The 13,815-nt window shown below is 47.4% G+C and overlaps 1 protein-coding gene across 1 annotated transcript in view; it reads left to right on the plus strand.

Annotated features, from left to right (window-relative positions):
- The window catches only part of UNC5B (unc-5 netrin receptor B), a 241,541-nt gene extending 228,337 nt beyond the window's left edge, over positions 1 to 13,204 (plus strand). Inside the window, exons 15-22 of the mRNA XM_027857292.1 lie at positions 1,081 to 1,470; positions 2,956 to 3,043; positions 4,375 to 4,543; positions 4,820 to 5,053; positions 6,971 to 7,120; positions 9,650 to 9,814; positions 10,454 to 10,635; positions 12,194 to 13,204. Of these exons, the coding sequence (XP_027713093.1) occupies positions 1,081 to 1,470; positions 2,956 to 3,043; positions 4,375 to 4,543; positions 4,820 to 5,053; positions 6,971 to 7,120; positions 9,650 to 9,814; positions 10,454 to 10,635; positions 12,194 to 12,359 (1,544 nt within the window). The 3' untranslated portion in view covers positions 12,360 to 13,204. The remainder of the gene's footprint in view (positions 1 to 1,080; positions 1,471 to 2,955; positions 3,044 to 4,374; positions 4,544 to 4,819; positions 5,054 to 6,970; positions 7,121 to 9,649; positions 9,815 to 10,453; positions 10,636 to 12,193) is intronic.
- Positions 13,205 to 13,815: the final 611 nt, after the last annotated feature.

Below are 13,815 nucleotides of genomic sequence, written 5' to 3' on the forward strand. Positions count from 1 at the left end.
GATGATGATGACAGTGATTATGATGATGATTACAATGATGGTGACGATGATGATGATGAAGATGGTGATGATGCTGAGATGATGATAATGATGATGGCAAAGATGATGACAATAACAGTGATGATGATGACAGAGGTGATGATGACGACGATGATGATAACAATGATGGTGACAGCAATGATGATGACAACAATGGTGATGATGATGACGGTGACAATGATGGTGATGAAGATGGTGATGATGACAATGATGATAAAGATGAGGACAGTGATGATGATACAACTAGCATTTATGTAGCACTTTGTGTATTTGACTTATCTATGCTTATGTTGAGTTCCCCAAATAGAAAGGAAAGTCCTTGGAGGCTAGGAATATACTACTTTTGTCTTTGTATACCCCAGCTCATGGGCAGTGGGGCATGTTAGTTATAGAGCTATCCATGAAGCTAGGAAGACGAGTTTAAGGCCTGCCTCTAACCCATGCTAGCTAAGTGATCATGAGCAAGTTACTTAGTTTCTCAATGGTCTCAGCCACTCTCTAAGGCTATAAGTTGCCAAGAAGATGCCAGCCTGCACTGACGGAAGGCCTTTCCTCACCTGGGAGTTCCCTATGCCAATGAAATCACAGTTCCAGTCACTACCTCATCTCATCCCATTCCATAACTCAGCTTCCAGCACAGTGCCCTGAACATGCTTAATCCAGTGACACTGGCTTCACACACCATTCCCAGGCTCTGGGCATTATCTCTGGCTGTCCCCCAAGCCTAGAATACTCTCTCTCCTCATCTCTGTCCCTTGACTTTTCTGACTTCCTTCACAGCCCAGCTAAAATCCCACTTCTTCTAGGAAGCTTTTCCTGATTCCCTCTAATACTCTCTGCTGATCATCTCTGATTCATCTCTTATATATCTTGTTTGTATATAGTTGTTTACATTTTGTCTCCCCCATTACACTGTGAGCTCCTCAAGGGCAGGGCTGTCTTTTGCCTTTATATCCCCATTGCTTAGCACAGTGCCTGGCATACAGTAGGTATTTAATAAGTGCTTATCAACTAATTGTTGATTTATGTATTGATTTGCAGACAATCCACAACTGCTGCACCCGTCGGTGCCTCCTGACCTTACAGCCAGTGCAGGCATCTATCGAGGGCCGGTGTTTGCCCTGCAAGATTCATCTGATAAGATTCCTATGACCAACTCACCCCTGCTTGACCCCTTGCCCAGCCTGAAGATCAAGGTGTACAACTCTTCCACCACGTCATCCACCCCGGTTCTGCCCGACGGAGCCGATCTGCTAGGAGTCCTGCCCGTGGGCACCTACCCAGGCGAGGGCATCCGAGATGCTCACTTCCTCAACCTGCGAAATGCCAGCCTTGGCTCCCAGCAGCCCCTGGGGCTGCCTCGAGACCCTAGCAACTGTGCCAGTGGGACGTTTGGCTGCCTTGGGGGGAGACTCACGATTCCTGGCACAGGTATGGCCCCAGCCAGAGTGTCTCGAGCCCTCCCAGGGCAGCTCCTTATTCTGGGAAGGTGGGGCCATACAGAATCCTCCAGATCCCCTGGGGAGGGCATGCCCCACCCTCAGCTCTGCTCCTTTGTCCCATTCCCTTCATCCTGCCTCCTTTTGCTGTGGCTGTGCCCCTCCTGCCTTGGCTCCTTTTCCCTTTTGCCTTCCCTTTGGATCAGCCTGTTGTTACAGTCTCCACTACACCCTTCAGTGATAAAAAGAATGACAATTATAGCCGACATTGAGATAGCATGTTAGAGTTCACAGAGCGCTTATAACGGATCGCAGAGATTTAGTTCTGGAGCCTGAGGAGCTTGGGAGTGAGTCCAGCCTCTTCTTTTTGTAGATGAGGAAGTCGAGACAATGTAGGTTAAATGGCTTGCCTCAGGTCACCCAGATAGTAAGTGGCAGAGGCAGGATTCAAACCCAGGTCCTCAGACTTCAGAACCTGTGCTCTTCACCCTGAGCTAGGCTTTGCGTACATTATCTCATTTGAACCTCATGACAATCCTGTGAAGTAGGTGATATAGGTGTTATTATCCCCAATTTACAGTTGAGTAGAGGGGAAATGACTCACTCAGTAAATATAAGAAGCAAGATTCGAACCCTGGTCTTTTTAACCTAAGCTCTAGCACTTTAGCCGCCATATACTTCACTGCCTTTTTATGATAAATCACAAGGCTGCCACTCTTCCATATAGCGTTAAGTCATAGAAATTTAAAGCCAGACAGATCTAATAATAGTAGTTCACATTTTCTATATCTCTTTATAGTTTTCCTCACTACCACCCTGTGAAATAGGTAGTGTGTTATTATCCCCATTTTACAGATGAGCAAACTGAGGATTGGAAAGGGGAAGTGTTTCTTCTGACCTCATAGACAGTAGGTGGGAGAGCTCTCCCACGCTAACTCTGACTACTGGGCTTTTATGTCAAAGCCTCAATGGACTTGACTATGTCACACAAGGCTTGCCTTTTGTTCTTGCTGGCCCTGTCCCTGACACAAGAATCTTAGGCTCATGATCTTTAGAGCTGAGAGGAACCCTGGAGGTCACCAACGCCAGCTCCCTTATTTCATAAGTAAAAAAACTAAGCATTTGAGGTAGAATTTAAACTTGAGATCTTCCTGACTCCGAGATGTTAGCTATCTGTAGTAGAAGCTAGACTCACAAAATGTCAGATCTGGAAAGGACCTTAGAGGTGATCTAGTCCAGCCTCCTCACTTTAAGGAAACTGAGGCCCAGAAAGGGGAAGTAATTTTCCCAGGCTCATGCAGCCGATCAGCAACAAAGTCCTCTTCCACTAGACTCTATCTGCGTCCTGATCAGAGATCTGTCCCCTGGGCACCTCAGCCCTGGCATCGGGCAAGGGAGCAGCCTATCTGTCCTGCAGGGCTTGTGCCCCTCGACCAGCTCTCCGCCCCTTCCCCCACTGAACTCCCTTTCCCTCCAGGGGTGAGCCTGCTGGTACCCAACGGGGCCATCCCCCAGGGGAAATTCTACGAGATGTACCTGCTCATCAACAAGGCGGAGAACACCCTGTGAGTAGCTGAGGCCCTCTCCCCCAGCACCGCTCCCCCATTTCAGGGCTGCCCTTGGCCCCTCCTGCTCTTTTCTTCCCTTTTTGTCATCTTGTCCTTGCTGCCAAGTGCTGACCCCGAGAAGCCCAGGGCCCCTCACTGTGGCACCTGCTTGGTCCTGCCCTCCCTTCCCAAGCTGGGCCATCTGCTCCAAAATGCCCCCTCCTTCTTCCCTCTCATGAAAACTCCTATTCCCTGAGTGCCCAGATTTCAGCCAGATGTCAAGAGGAAAAGATCGGAATAAATGATTTCCCACAGCTAGGTGTGAGTGACTCATAACTACAGGCCCGATGCCTCACCCTTCCCAGGGGCATTTACATGTCCAAAAAACTGATACTTCTTAAGCCAAAGGCATGAGTCACTGGTGGTGGAATACTGCAATGCTTCCACTGGACAAGAGAAGAGGGAGCCTGGGAGAGGAGGGAGGGAGGGAGGATGGACTGCAGCCTTTCCCAATGTCTCTCAAATCATACCGTGCAGCCCCTGGCTTCCTTCACCTGACCTACCCTTCTTCCCCTCATCCCCAGAATTATGGAAAGACAAAGGGTCCTGTCCCTAGGAAGCCCCCTTCTCTAACTAGGCAAGATTATGGGAGTCACCATGAGGCAAAAGAGGGAAATCTATGACCTGAGAGCTAGGAAGGGCCCCCGAGGCTGGTGAGTTCAACCCCCTTCATTCAACAGATGAGGAACCTGGGTCTATGGGGGTCAAGTGGGTTGTTCCATGTTACCTGCTCATGAGCAACAGAGACAATATTTGACCTCGAGTCCTTTGATTCTGGAATTGGTACTCTTTCCATGTTTCTCCCTCCTTCTGTCCTCCCCCGGTACCCTAGAGCAATCCGTTTGGAAGGGGCTTAGTGTCACTAAGGAGCAGTCACCCCCTTCCTCCATCCCCAGCGGTAACCGCATGAATTCCCCCTCCTCTCCATTGTCCCAGGCAGGTGTCATTGGCTAGGGTCCCAGGACGGGTCAGCATCAGTCCCTTTTCTGGTAAGGAAGGGTATGTCAGGCAGTGCTGAGTTTCAGTCCCATATTCTTCACACTGAGATGGGAGGTTGGAGTTATTCTCCCCCATTTGACACGAGGACATTCTGAGACTCCAGAGGATGATGGTCCCTTCAAAGATGGTAGCAGAGTCAGGAATCACCCCCGGAGTTACAGCCTCGTGCTGGTTAATGTCCTTTCTCCTTCCATTCCTGCTTGGAAGAGGACTGTCTGGAGCTTAGGATCCCTCGGTCTCCCCGAGGGCAGGGAGCTTCATTTCTTCTTCCTCTCTCTTTCTCTCTCTAGCTTACCTTCAGAAGGGACCCAGACAGTATTGAGCCCTATGGTGACCTGTGGGCCCACAGGGCTGCTCCTCTGCCGCCCGGTCATCCTCACGGTCCCCCACTGCGCTGAGGTCAGCTCTGGTGACTGGATCTTCCAGCTGAAGACTCAATCCCACCAAGGGAATTGGGAGGTAAGAAGGAAGAGTGGAGAAGACCAAAGAAGGTTTTCTAATGTAAGAACTAGCCCTGTCGCTGCCATTCCCTTCCCTGGGGGTGGAGGAGTGGGGGACTCCCCGTGAGCTACCTGTCCTGCCCCTCCAAGGCCTCCAGGAAGAGGGATTGTCTCCCCTTCGGCTCACCAGCCACTTTTCCTGTTATAACCTGGCCCTCAGCCCCAGAGCCCAGGGGGTCAGGGAGCCAGCCTGAGGCCCCACACATCTCTAGATCTTCCTACCCACTCCTGGCAGGAGGTCGTGACTCTAGATGAGGAGACCCTGAACACTCCTTGCTACTGTCAGCTGGAAGCCAAGTCCTGCCACATCCTTCTGGACCAGCTGGGCACCTATGTGTTAATGGGGGAGTCCTACTCCCACTCCGCCACCAAACGGCTCCAGTTGGCCATCTTTGCCCCTGCGCTCTGCACCTCTCTGGAGTACAGCCTCAGGGTCTATTGTCTGGAAGACACACCTGATGCACTCAAGGTAAGCTGGGGCTTACCTGGCTTATGTCTCCCCAACCCCTATTTCGTGGCCTTCCAATCTTCCCCTGTATACCCAACATGGTACCTTCCAATACCCCTAGGGCCATCTTGGCCTTCCCCGATGTCAATAAAAAAAAAAATCATTTATTAAATGCTTACTAGGTGCCAGGCACTGTGTTGGATGCTTTGGGATATGGTGACAAAAAAGTCCCTGCCCTCAAGGAGCTTACATTTGAGACCTCATCCTCATCCCTATCCTACCTTGAATGCCAAAATACTTATACCACTGATAATGTAGTCTCATCCAAGATACTTTCTCTCTGCTATTCCTCTAGTCTTTTTTCTACCAACCCACCCTCCAATAAAAAAGTCATGGCTGAACTAGAAGCCGGGCTTGGGAATGATAAGTGCATTCATTTAGAGAGGTTTAAATACAGGGCTCTGTGAAGTCCCTCAGGGGAAAGAGTCCTGGCCAACTGTGGAGTGTGGGTGGGGGTCCAAGAAGGCTTCTTTGGAGAGATACCATTATAGTTGGGTCTTTAAAATGGAATGGAAATTAACTAGCTAGAGACAGCAGACATTTCAGATGTAGGGAACAATCAGGACACAGTCAGGAAAGTGCCCAGTATGTTTTAGGGGATGTTGAGTAGCTCAGAATTGGGTATGTGGTGCCTAGCCCAAGGTGGAGCCTTGAATGTCAGGCTAGGGAGCATGAACTTTACCTGGTAGACAATAGGGAATCATTGAGTGTTTTTGAGCAGAGGGATGACATGACCAGGTCTATGCTTAAAGAGTCAGAGCTGATTTAATACAAAAGGTATTTGTTTGGTCCTTGTGGATTGCTTTATGTACATTACCACGTTTGACCCTGGCAACCACTCTGGTTTACATAATGGAGCCACGCTTAGAAGTCAGCAAAGACCTGGAGTTACAGTCGCTGTGTGGCCATGGTCCAGTTACTGAGCCTTGAGTCCCCATCAGTAAAATGTGAGCTCCGTGGGACCTTTCAGGAAGAACAGATCGCAAGTTGCCTTATTGGATCTACCCCTGCTCTTTCTCCTTCTCTAAACAATCAGCCAACCACTTAGCATGTTTGCTGTGGCTGAACCCTGTGTGAGATGCTGGGCAGAGATGATAGCCCAGCCTTTGGGTTCATAACCTAGTAGGGGAGACAAGATGAACTTAGGGGAAGCAACTAGATAATTACAGTGAGGGAGGATGCTGGTCCCACATGGCTCAGGTCTTGAAAGATACAATGGAGACAAGGAGAGAAGAGAGCCTACGGTTCTCCCAGGCTGAGGGAGTAGATAAGGAGAGCCCCAAAGATGACCTTAAAATAATCAGGAGTGTAGCAGTGCCCAGGGTTGGAGAAAGAGGAGAGAAACACCCCAAGGTCACACTCGAGCGTTTTTATTTGCATGAAACATTAATTAACTTCCTCAAGTTAGTGGGAGATCTTAGCTGACCCAGCTCAGCTTGGACCAAACTGACCCTGGTCTCTATGAGATCTGGAGTGTTCTATGTAATGTTCTCAGGTCTTAAGGGTCATTCTTAAACTCTATTCTTTTTTATCTCTTCCTTTATAAGTCTGTCTCTGTGGATTCCCCCTACTGCTTCTCCTCACAAATCAATAACTGTTCTCTGCACCTGCTCACAACCCTCTTCCTGGGTCCCCTGAGACCACGGGCTCATCTTTTATCTCAAGTCTGGCATTTAGTGCCACTCTGGCCTCCCTCTTCTGCCTTCTCTAACCCAGCTCCTTTCTCGTCTGCCTCCTTCTCTGGGCTGGGCTTCTGTGAGTCTGTCCTGGGCACCCCTGTCCTTGTTCCTTCCTGGTCCCCTCTGGCCCTTGCTAGGACTTGTCAAGGTTAAGGGAAGATGGCCCAGTTCATGAGCTCCCCTGTTGGGTGCCCCGCAGGAAGTGTTGGAGCTGGAGAAGACACTAGGTGGGTACCTGTTGGAAGAGCCCAAGCCCCTGCTTTTTAAGGACAGCTACCACAACCTTCGCCTTTCCATCCATGATATCCCCCATGCCCTGTGGAGAAGCAAACTGCTGGCCAAGTACCAGGTGAGGAGACTGGCCTGGGGGAGTGGGGGTGACTACTGATGAAGAGTAGAGAGGGCCTTGGGCTCTGGGACCCAAGGGCCATGGCCTAGAGCCAGAATGGGTTCTCCAAAGCCATCTAGTCCAACACATCCATTTTACAGGTGAGGAAACTGAGGCCCGGAGGGGTGGTCACTTGCCCAAGGTAATAAGGGTAGTAATTAGCAGCAGCAGAATTTGAACCCAGGTCTTTGCTATACTAGGTTGCTTCTCCATACAGAGATGCCTCTTCAATAATCACGGTAACAGCTGATATTTCTAGAATGTTGCCAGACTTGCAAAGCCCTTCCTCTTTTTTTAAAACAAATTTGATTTTTTTCAATGAACGAGTATTTTTTTTTCTCTCCCTCTCACCTCCCTTCCTCCTCAGAAAAAGAAAGAAAGAAAGAAGGAAGGAAAGACAGACAGACAGATAGACAAACCCTTTGAAACAAATATGCATAGTCAGATTCCCATATTGGCCATGTCCACAACAGGTGTGCCTCATTCTGCACATGGAGTCCATCACCTCTCTGGCAGGAGGTGGGCAACATTCTTCCTCACTGGCTCTGAAATCATGGTTGGTCATTGCTAATAAGAGGGAAAGGAAGCAGAAATGGGAAAAAATAGGTGGAATAGATAGTATAGAGTCTTTAAGTAGCTGTTCATATAGACCAGTCTTGGACTTAAGTTCTGAATTACCTGCATTTATTTTTTTCTGGTTTTTGTGCACCATTTTCTAGTTGTGTTACTTTGGACAAGTGACCTCCTCCCCAATCTCAATTTCTTCTTCTGGGATAGGAAGGGGTTGGCCACATGAGCTCTTGTGTCCCTTCCAGCTCTGACATTCTATTAATGAATTGAACTTACTTGAGTAAAAATTTCCTTTCTCTCTTTCATTGATGGAGTGATGGATAGATGATAGATGGGCTTCTCCTGTGCCCAAGAAGGATTTGGTAAAAGTTGGGAGCAGCCTAGGCTTTAGTAAACCCCAACTCCAGAAAGGTTTGATAACCCCAGTAAAAGATTACTCTAATGCTGTGGTTCTTAATTCCCAATGGATCCATGTATAGATTTCAAAGATTCTATGAACTCGGATAGGAAAATTTTTTGATTATTTTCACTAACCTCTAGCTAAAATTTAGCATCTCCTTCAACTTTTTAAAAGCATGGTTCTATGAAGAGGTAAACAGGAAATAGAAATCATAAGAGACTTATTAAGATTGAACTGTTTACATTCCTGCATGGAAAGATGATATTGGTAACTCATGAGACCTTGGTCAGTATTAGGGTAGTTGGAGGGAAAAAATTATATGTATGTGTGTGTGTATATATATATAATATACATATATATATATATACATATATGCATGTATAGATAAATAGATAGAGGGCACAGGGTGAGTTGAAGATGAAGGGGTCATGTCTGGAGAATAAAATTAAGGGGTGAGAGTGGATTATACTAGGAGAAGGAGAAAGGGAGAGGTAGAATGGGGTAAATTATCTCACAAAAAAACAGAAAAGAAAAGCCTCTTACAATGGAGGGGAAACGGGGGAAGGTGAGAGGGAATGAGTGAATCTCATGCTTATAGGGTTTGACTTAAGGAGAGAATAACATACACACTCAATTGGAATATGGAAATCTCTCTTACCCTACAGAAAAATAGGGGGGAAGGGGACACGAGAGTAGGGGGATGATAGAGAAGAGGGCAGATTGGGGGAGAGGATAATAAGAAGCAAACACTTCTGAGGAGGGACAGGGTCAAAAGAAAGAATAGAATAAATGGGGGGGTGGGAATAGGATTAAGGGAAATAGAGTTAGTTTTTCACAGCATATCTACTATGGAAGTATTTTGCATAACTGCACATGTATAACCTATATTGAGTTGCTTGCCTTTTCAATGAGGGTGGGTGAGGAGGGAGGAATGGAGAAAATCTGAGCCCAAAGTTTTAAAAACACATGTTCAAAAAAAATGTTTTCACATGCAACTGGGAAATAAGAAATACAGGAAATGGGGTACAGAAATCTATCTTGCCCTACAGGAAAATAGAAGGGGAAGAGAATAAGAGAAGGTGGGGAGAGATAGAAGGGAAGGCAGACTAGGGGAAGGGGTATTTAGAATGCATGCCATCTTGGAGTGGGGGGAGGGGCGAAATGGGGTGAAAATTTGGAACTCAAAATCTTATGAAAGTAAATGTTGAAAACTGAAAATAAATAAATTTATTAATAAAAAAAGAAAAGAAAAAAATGAAAACGTTTTTGAGAAGGGATTGCTAGGCTTCACTAGACTGCCAAGGCGGTCTATGTACCCCCCCCAAATAGTTAAGAACCCCTATTCTAGTGAGGAACCCAGGTTGAGAAAACCAGAACCAGATATGGGTCCTAGCTATAGCGAGGTATGCATTTTTCTATCATTGCCCCTACTGTGGGTTGGCAGAGAGGAGGTGGGAGGGCACAGATGTCTTCCAAGGCTGCTAGAATCTGGCTGCACATGTCGCTCCCACTCTCCATAGGAAATTCCATTCTACCACATTTGGAGTGGCAGCCAGAAGGCCCTGCACTGTACTTTCACCTTGGAAAGATACAGCCTGGCCTCCACAGAATTCACCTGTAAGGTCTGTGTGCGGCAAGTGGAAGGGGAAGGCCAGATATTCCAGCTGCATACGACATTGGCTGAGGTAAGTGCCTGTCCTCCACTGGGCCCTTCTTTCCTGGGAGGGAGCTGCCCACCCAGCTAAAAAACTGTGGGAGGCCAGGCACAGGGAGGACCATCCATGATGCCAGCATTGGGCAAGTCCAGCCCAACTGGGACCCCAGTGAGACAGAGCGTCTCTTTCCTTGAATAAACAGTAGGGAACTGAACAAAATGTAGCCGAAAATGTAAAGATTAGGGTTTATAGTGACTGAAAATCAGAAGAAAAGAGAATTTCAACATTATCGTCACCAACATGTATTAAGAACCCACTTCCAATGTACAAGGCACCATACTAGCTATCAGACATAAAGAAGTCTTTAAGGCTTTATCCCAACCCTTAAGGAGCTTACAGTCTAGTTGGGAATTGGCATCAACGTCAGTAGCCAGTCAAGTTGGTTATGGCATTCATGGCTTTCTCTGTAAGCTCTTTGAGGGCAGGGGCTGTCTTTTGCCTCTTTTTGTACCCCCAGCACTCAGCATAGTGCCCGTCACATTGTAGGAGCTTAATAAATGTATTGATTAAAGGTATGAGAGAAAGAAAGAGAAGATCTCAAAATTTTCAGAGTGTTGGGAAGGGACCCTCTGCCCTTCCTAACCTCCTCTACCTGCTTTTACATTTCAGACAGTTGCTAGCTCACTAGACAACTTCTGCTCTGCACCCAGCAGTGCAATGACCACCCAGCTGGGACCCTATGCCTTCAAGATCCCATTGTCCATCCGGCAGAAGATCTGCAATAGCCTCGATGCTCCTAACTCCCGGGGAAATGATTGGAGGCTGTTGGCCCAGAAACTGTCTATGGATCGGTGAGTGCCAATAGCTTCCTGCTCCCCCGTGTACCCCAGACACACCCCCTCCCAACCATGACCATACTCGACCTCATTCAAAGAGGTTCTTTGGCTCCTTGGGCCCCTAACCCAATCCCATCTCCCTCTTGCTTGGATTATCTTGGGCTCTCTTCTAACCCACCTAGGCTGGATTTGAACTCATTCTTTAAATGGTGAGCCTCTACTTTGGGCAAGCCATTGTGTTATAGGGAATAAGATAAAGTCCACACCCTGAAGTAGCTCACAATCCAGTGGAGGAGTTTATAGACTGATGGAATTCTCTCTTCTCTGAAGATGGTGGTATAGATAATGGAGGCAGCAGAAGACAGTAGAAAGTAGAAAGAATATGTTTGAGGTGTAAGGAGACCAGAGCTGGCATCCCAGCCCTGCCAAGGTCATACAGCAGCTGTGTGACCTTGAGCAGGCCACCTCCCCTTGCTAAGTCTCAGCTTCCTCATCTATAAAATTAGGGAGATCATTTCTAAGGCTTTTTTAAGCTCCAAAATTTTGATTCTATATTCTTTCCCCCGATTCTTTATTGATCCCTTCATGATAGCTGACTTCTCCCAATTTTACCCTCACAAATCACAAAGGCACCCTCCTCCCCCTCCCCTGCACACACACACACACACACACACACACACACACACATACACATCCTCAAACCCTAATTGAGAAAAACAGGTGTGGTGTTTTCAGATCCCAACCTGAAGTCTGGGAAACTGACTCTGGTCTTGCCCTCCCCCAGCTTCTTAATAATAGCCACAATCACCTGGCTTTGCTCATCTTCAGATGCCGAGGTCCCCTTCAGAATCTGGCTCCCGTGGGCTTTTCTAGCCTTCATTCCAAACTGGCCTCTTTGCTCTTCTCCATATACAGTTTTTCATCTCCTACCTCCACACCTTTGTACAGAATATACTCCCTCACCTTATAGAATCCCTGGCTTCCCCCAAAGCACAGCTCAGGTGGCACCTCCTACAGCATGTCTCTTTCTTGATCTCCATGTTGTTAGTTTCTCTCCTCTTGAAATTAGTTTGTATTACTTTGGACATATGTTGTACTTACATATCAGTGTGTGTGTCCCATCTCCCCAGGCATACGGAAGTTCCTTGAGGGTAGAAACTATTACTTTTTTGTCTTTGTATTTCCGGTGCCTAGCATGGTGCCTTGTACATAGTAGGCACTCAATATATGCTTGCAGAATTGTTGATAAATTGAGATAATTATTAATATACATGATATAATAATGTATTAATAATAATCATGGTGTTAATAATAGTTTTTTAAAAGTGTCCTGTGAACATAATCTCATTTGTTAGTGTAGACTGTTATTACCACCATTTTATAAATGGGGAAACTGAGCCACAGAAATGAAGTGACTTGCTGATGGTCACATGAATGAGTCACATGATTTGAATCTAGGTCCCCCAATTCCAGCCCGTGGCCACGTTTCCTCTGGCACCTTTGGCGCATGTTTCCTTTGACGCCATCTCCCACTGCTTTTCTATCAATGTTTCTCTCTCTCCATCAATGCCAGGTACCTGAACTATTTTGCCACCAAAGCGAGCCCCACGGGGGTAATCCTGGACCTGTGGGAGTCCCTGCACCAGGATGACGGTGACCTCAACACCCTGGCCAGTGCCTTGGAAGAAATGGGCAAGAGTGAGATGCTGGTGGTCATGGCCACAGACGGTGACTGCTGATGCCACCCTGGCTGCTGCCCATGGACACAGGAAGGGTGGAACTGTAGGGGGCAGGACAGGATGAGAGCACAGGGAAGAAAGGGGTGAGTTTGGGGATGGGGAGATGTCCTCTCCCATCTCACCCCACAACTGCGGACAGGGGTCTCCCCATTCTCTTCCTCTTCGTCCTCCCACTCTCACTTACCATAACCAGCCTTAGGAAATCTACATGCTCCATTGACAAGAGAGCCTAGAATCCCCCATACCCAGGTTCTATCTTTTCCTGCTCCAACCCTCCTGCCGCAGGGAGCTTGGGACCAACTGCTCTGTGATGATGAGAGTCTCAGTCAAAGGGGGAGGTGACCCCTCTACCACCACCCCACCAACACATATATGCACAACAGCTCCCACAGCCCTCAGACACCAGGGTTCTCTCTAAGGCTTCTGGGTTGGGTTTTCTTTTCGTTTCTTTTTTAATGATGGGTTTCTCTCTCCTCCCAATGCCCTGCCCTCCTCTCCTCCTTTAACATGATTTTATGCTTTGAAGAAGTCCAGTATGATCTAGACAAACTGTTTTCTTCTGTCAAAAAGAGAGAGAGAGAAAGAGAGAGCTTTACATAGATGGCAGTTAAAAGGTCAAAGAAGAAAACCACAAAAGCCACAAAGAAGGAAAAAAAGAGGGGAAAAAACCCAGTTTCTTAGGAAACGCAAAATGATTTATTATCCAGATCTTTGGATGAGTCCTTTTTAAGAAAAAAAAAAGAAAGAAAACTAAAAACAAACAAAAAAAGATTTAAAAACTGTTTTTTTGAGTGGATGAGTGTGTGAATTTGGGGGTATGGACCAAAGTCACGGAGAGCACAGAAATGAAGGAAGGAGGGAGGGAGGGAGGGAGGGAGGGAAGGAGACCAGTAGAGGTGGGCTGGGAAAAGTTTTTTGTTTCTGAAGTCAAGCTGGGGGTAAATTCAGAAGAGATACATGACAACAAGAAGGCTAAATCACCTGGCTTCGCTCATCTCCAGATGCGTAGGGATGGTCCCCCCTCTCTGGGATCTAGGGAGAGAAGGAAAAAAAAGTTTCTCCTGAGCAGGGGGAGGGAAGGAGAATGGGATAGCACGGGAATCTGGCCCCAAGTGGGGACTGAGGGGAGTTATGGAGAAGTTGGAAAGGCTCCATGTGTCCTTGGAGTCTGGAAGAAGCAGTAACTGAAAGGAGCCCCAGAGTTTCCCCAGCACCCCAGAAGCATATCTGTCTACGTTGTGAGTGTCCAGCAAGGGTAAGAGGAGAAATGCGATGGGCTTCACATCTCGGACTGGGCAGCAACCCACCATCCTGGCTGGCCGTGGGCTTGGTAATAATAACCTGGAGTCAGGGGAGGCCCCGTTGGAAACTGACCTTTCGGTTGGAGAGCTGTGGCCGGTGGCCTGGCTAACATCGATGCCTGAGGTCTTTCAAGATCCAAAATTGCTGTGGGACT

Source organism: Vombatus ursinus, unplaced genomic scaffold (genome assembly GCF_900497805.2).
Source record: "Vombatus ursinus unplaced genomic scaffold, bare-nosed wombat genome assembly UNPS02000749.1, whole genome shotgun sequence".
Lineage (NCBI taxonomy): Eukaryota > Metazoa > Chordata > Mammalia > Diprotodontia > Vombatidae > Vombatus > Vombatus ursinus.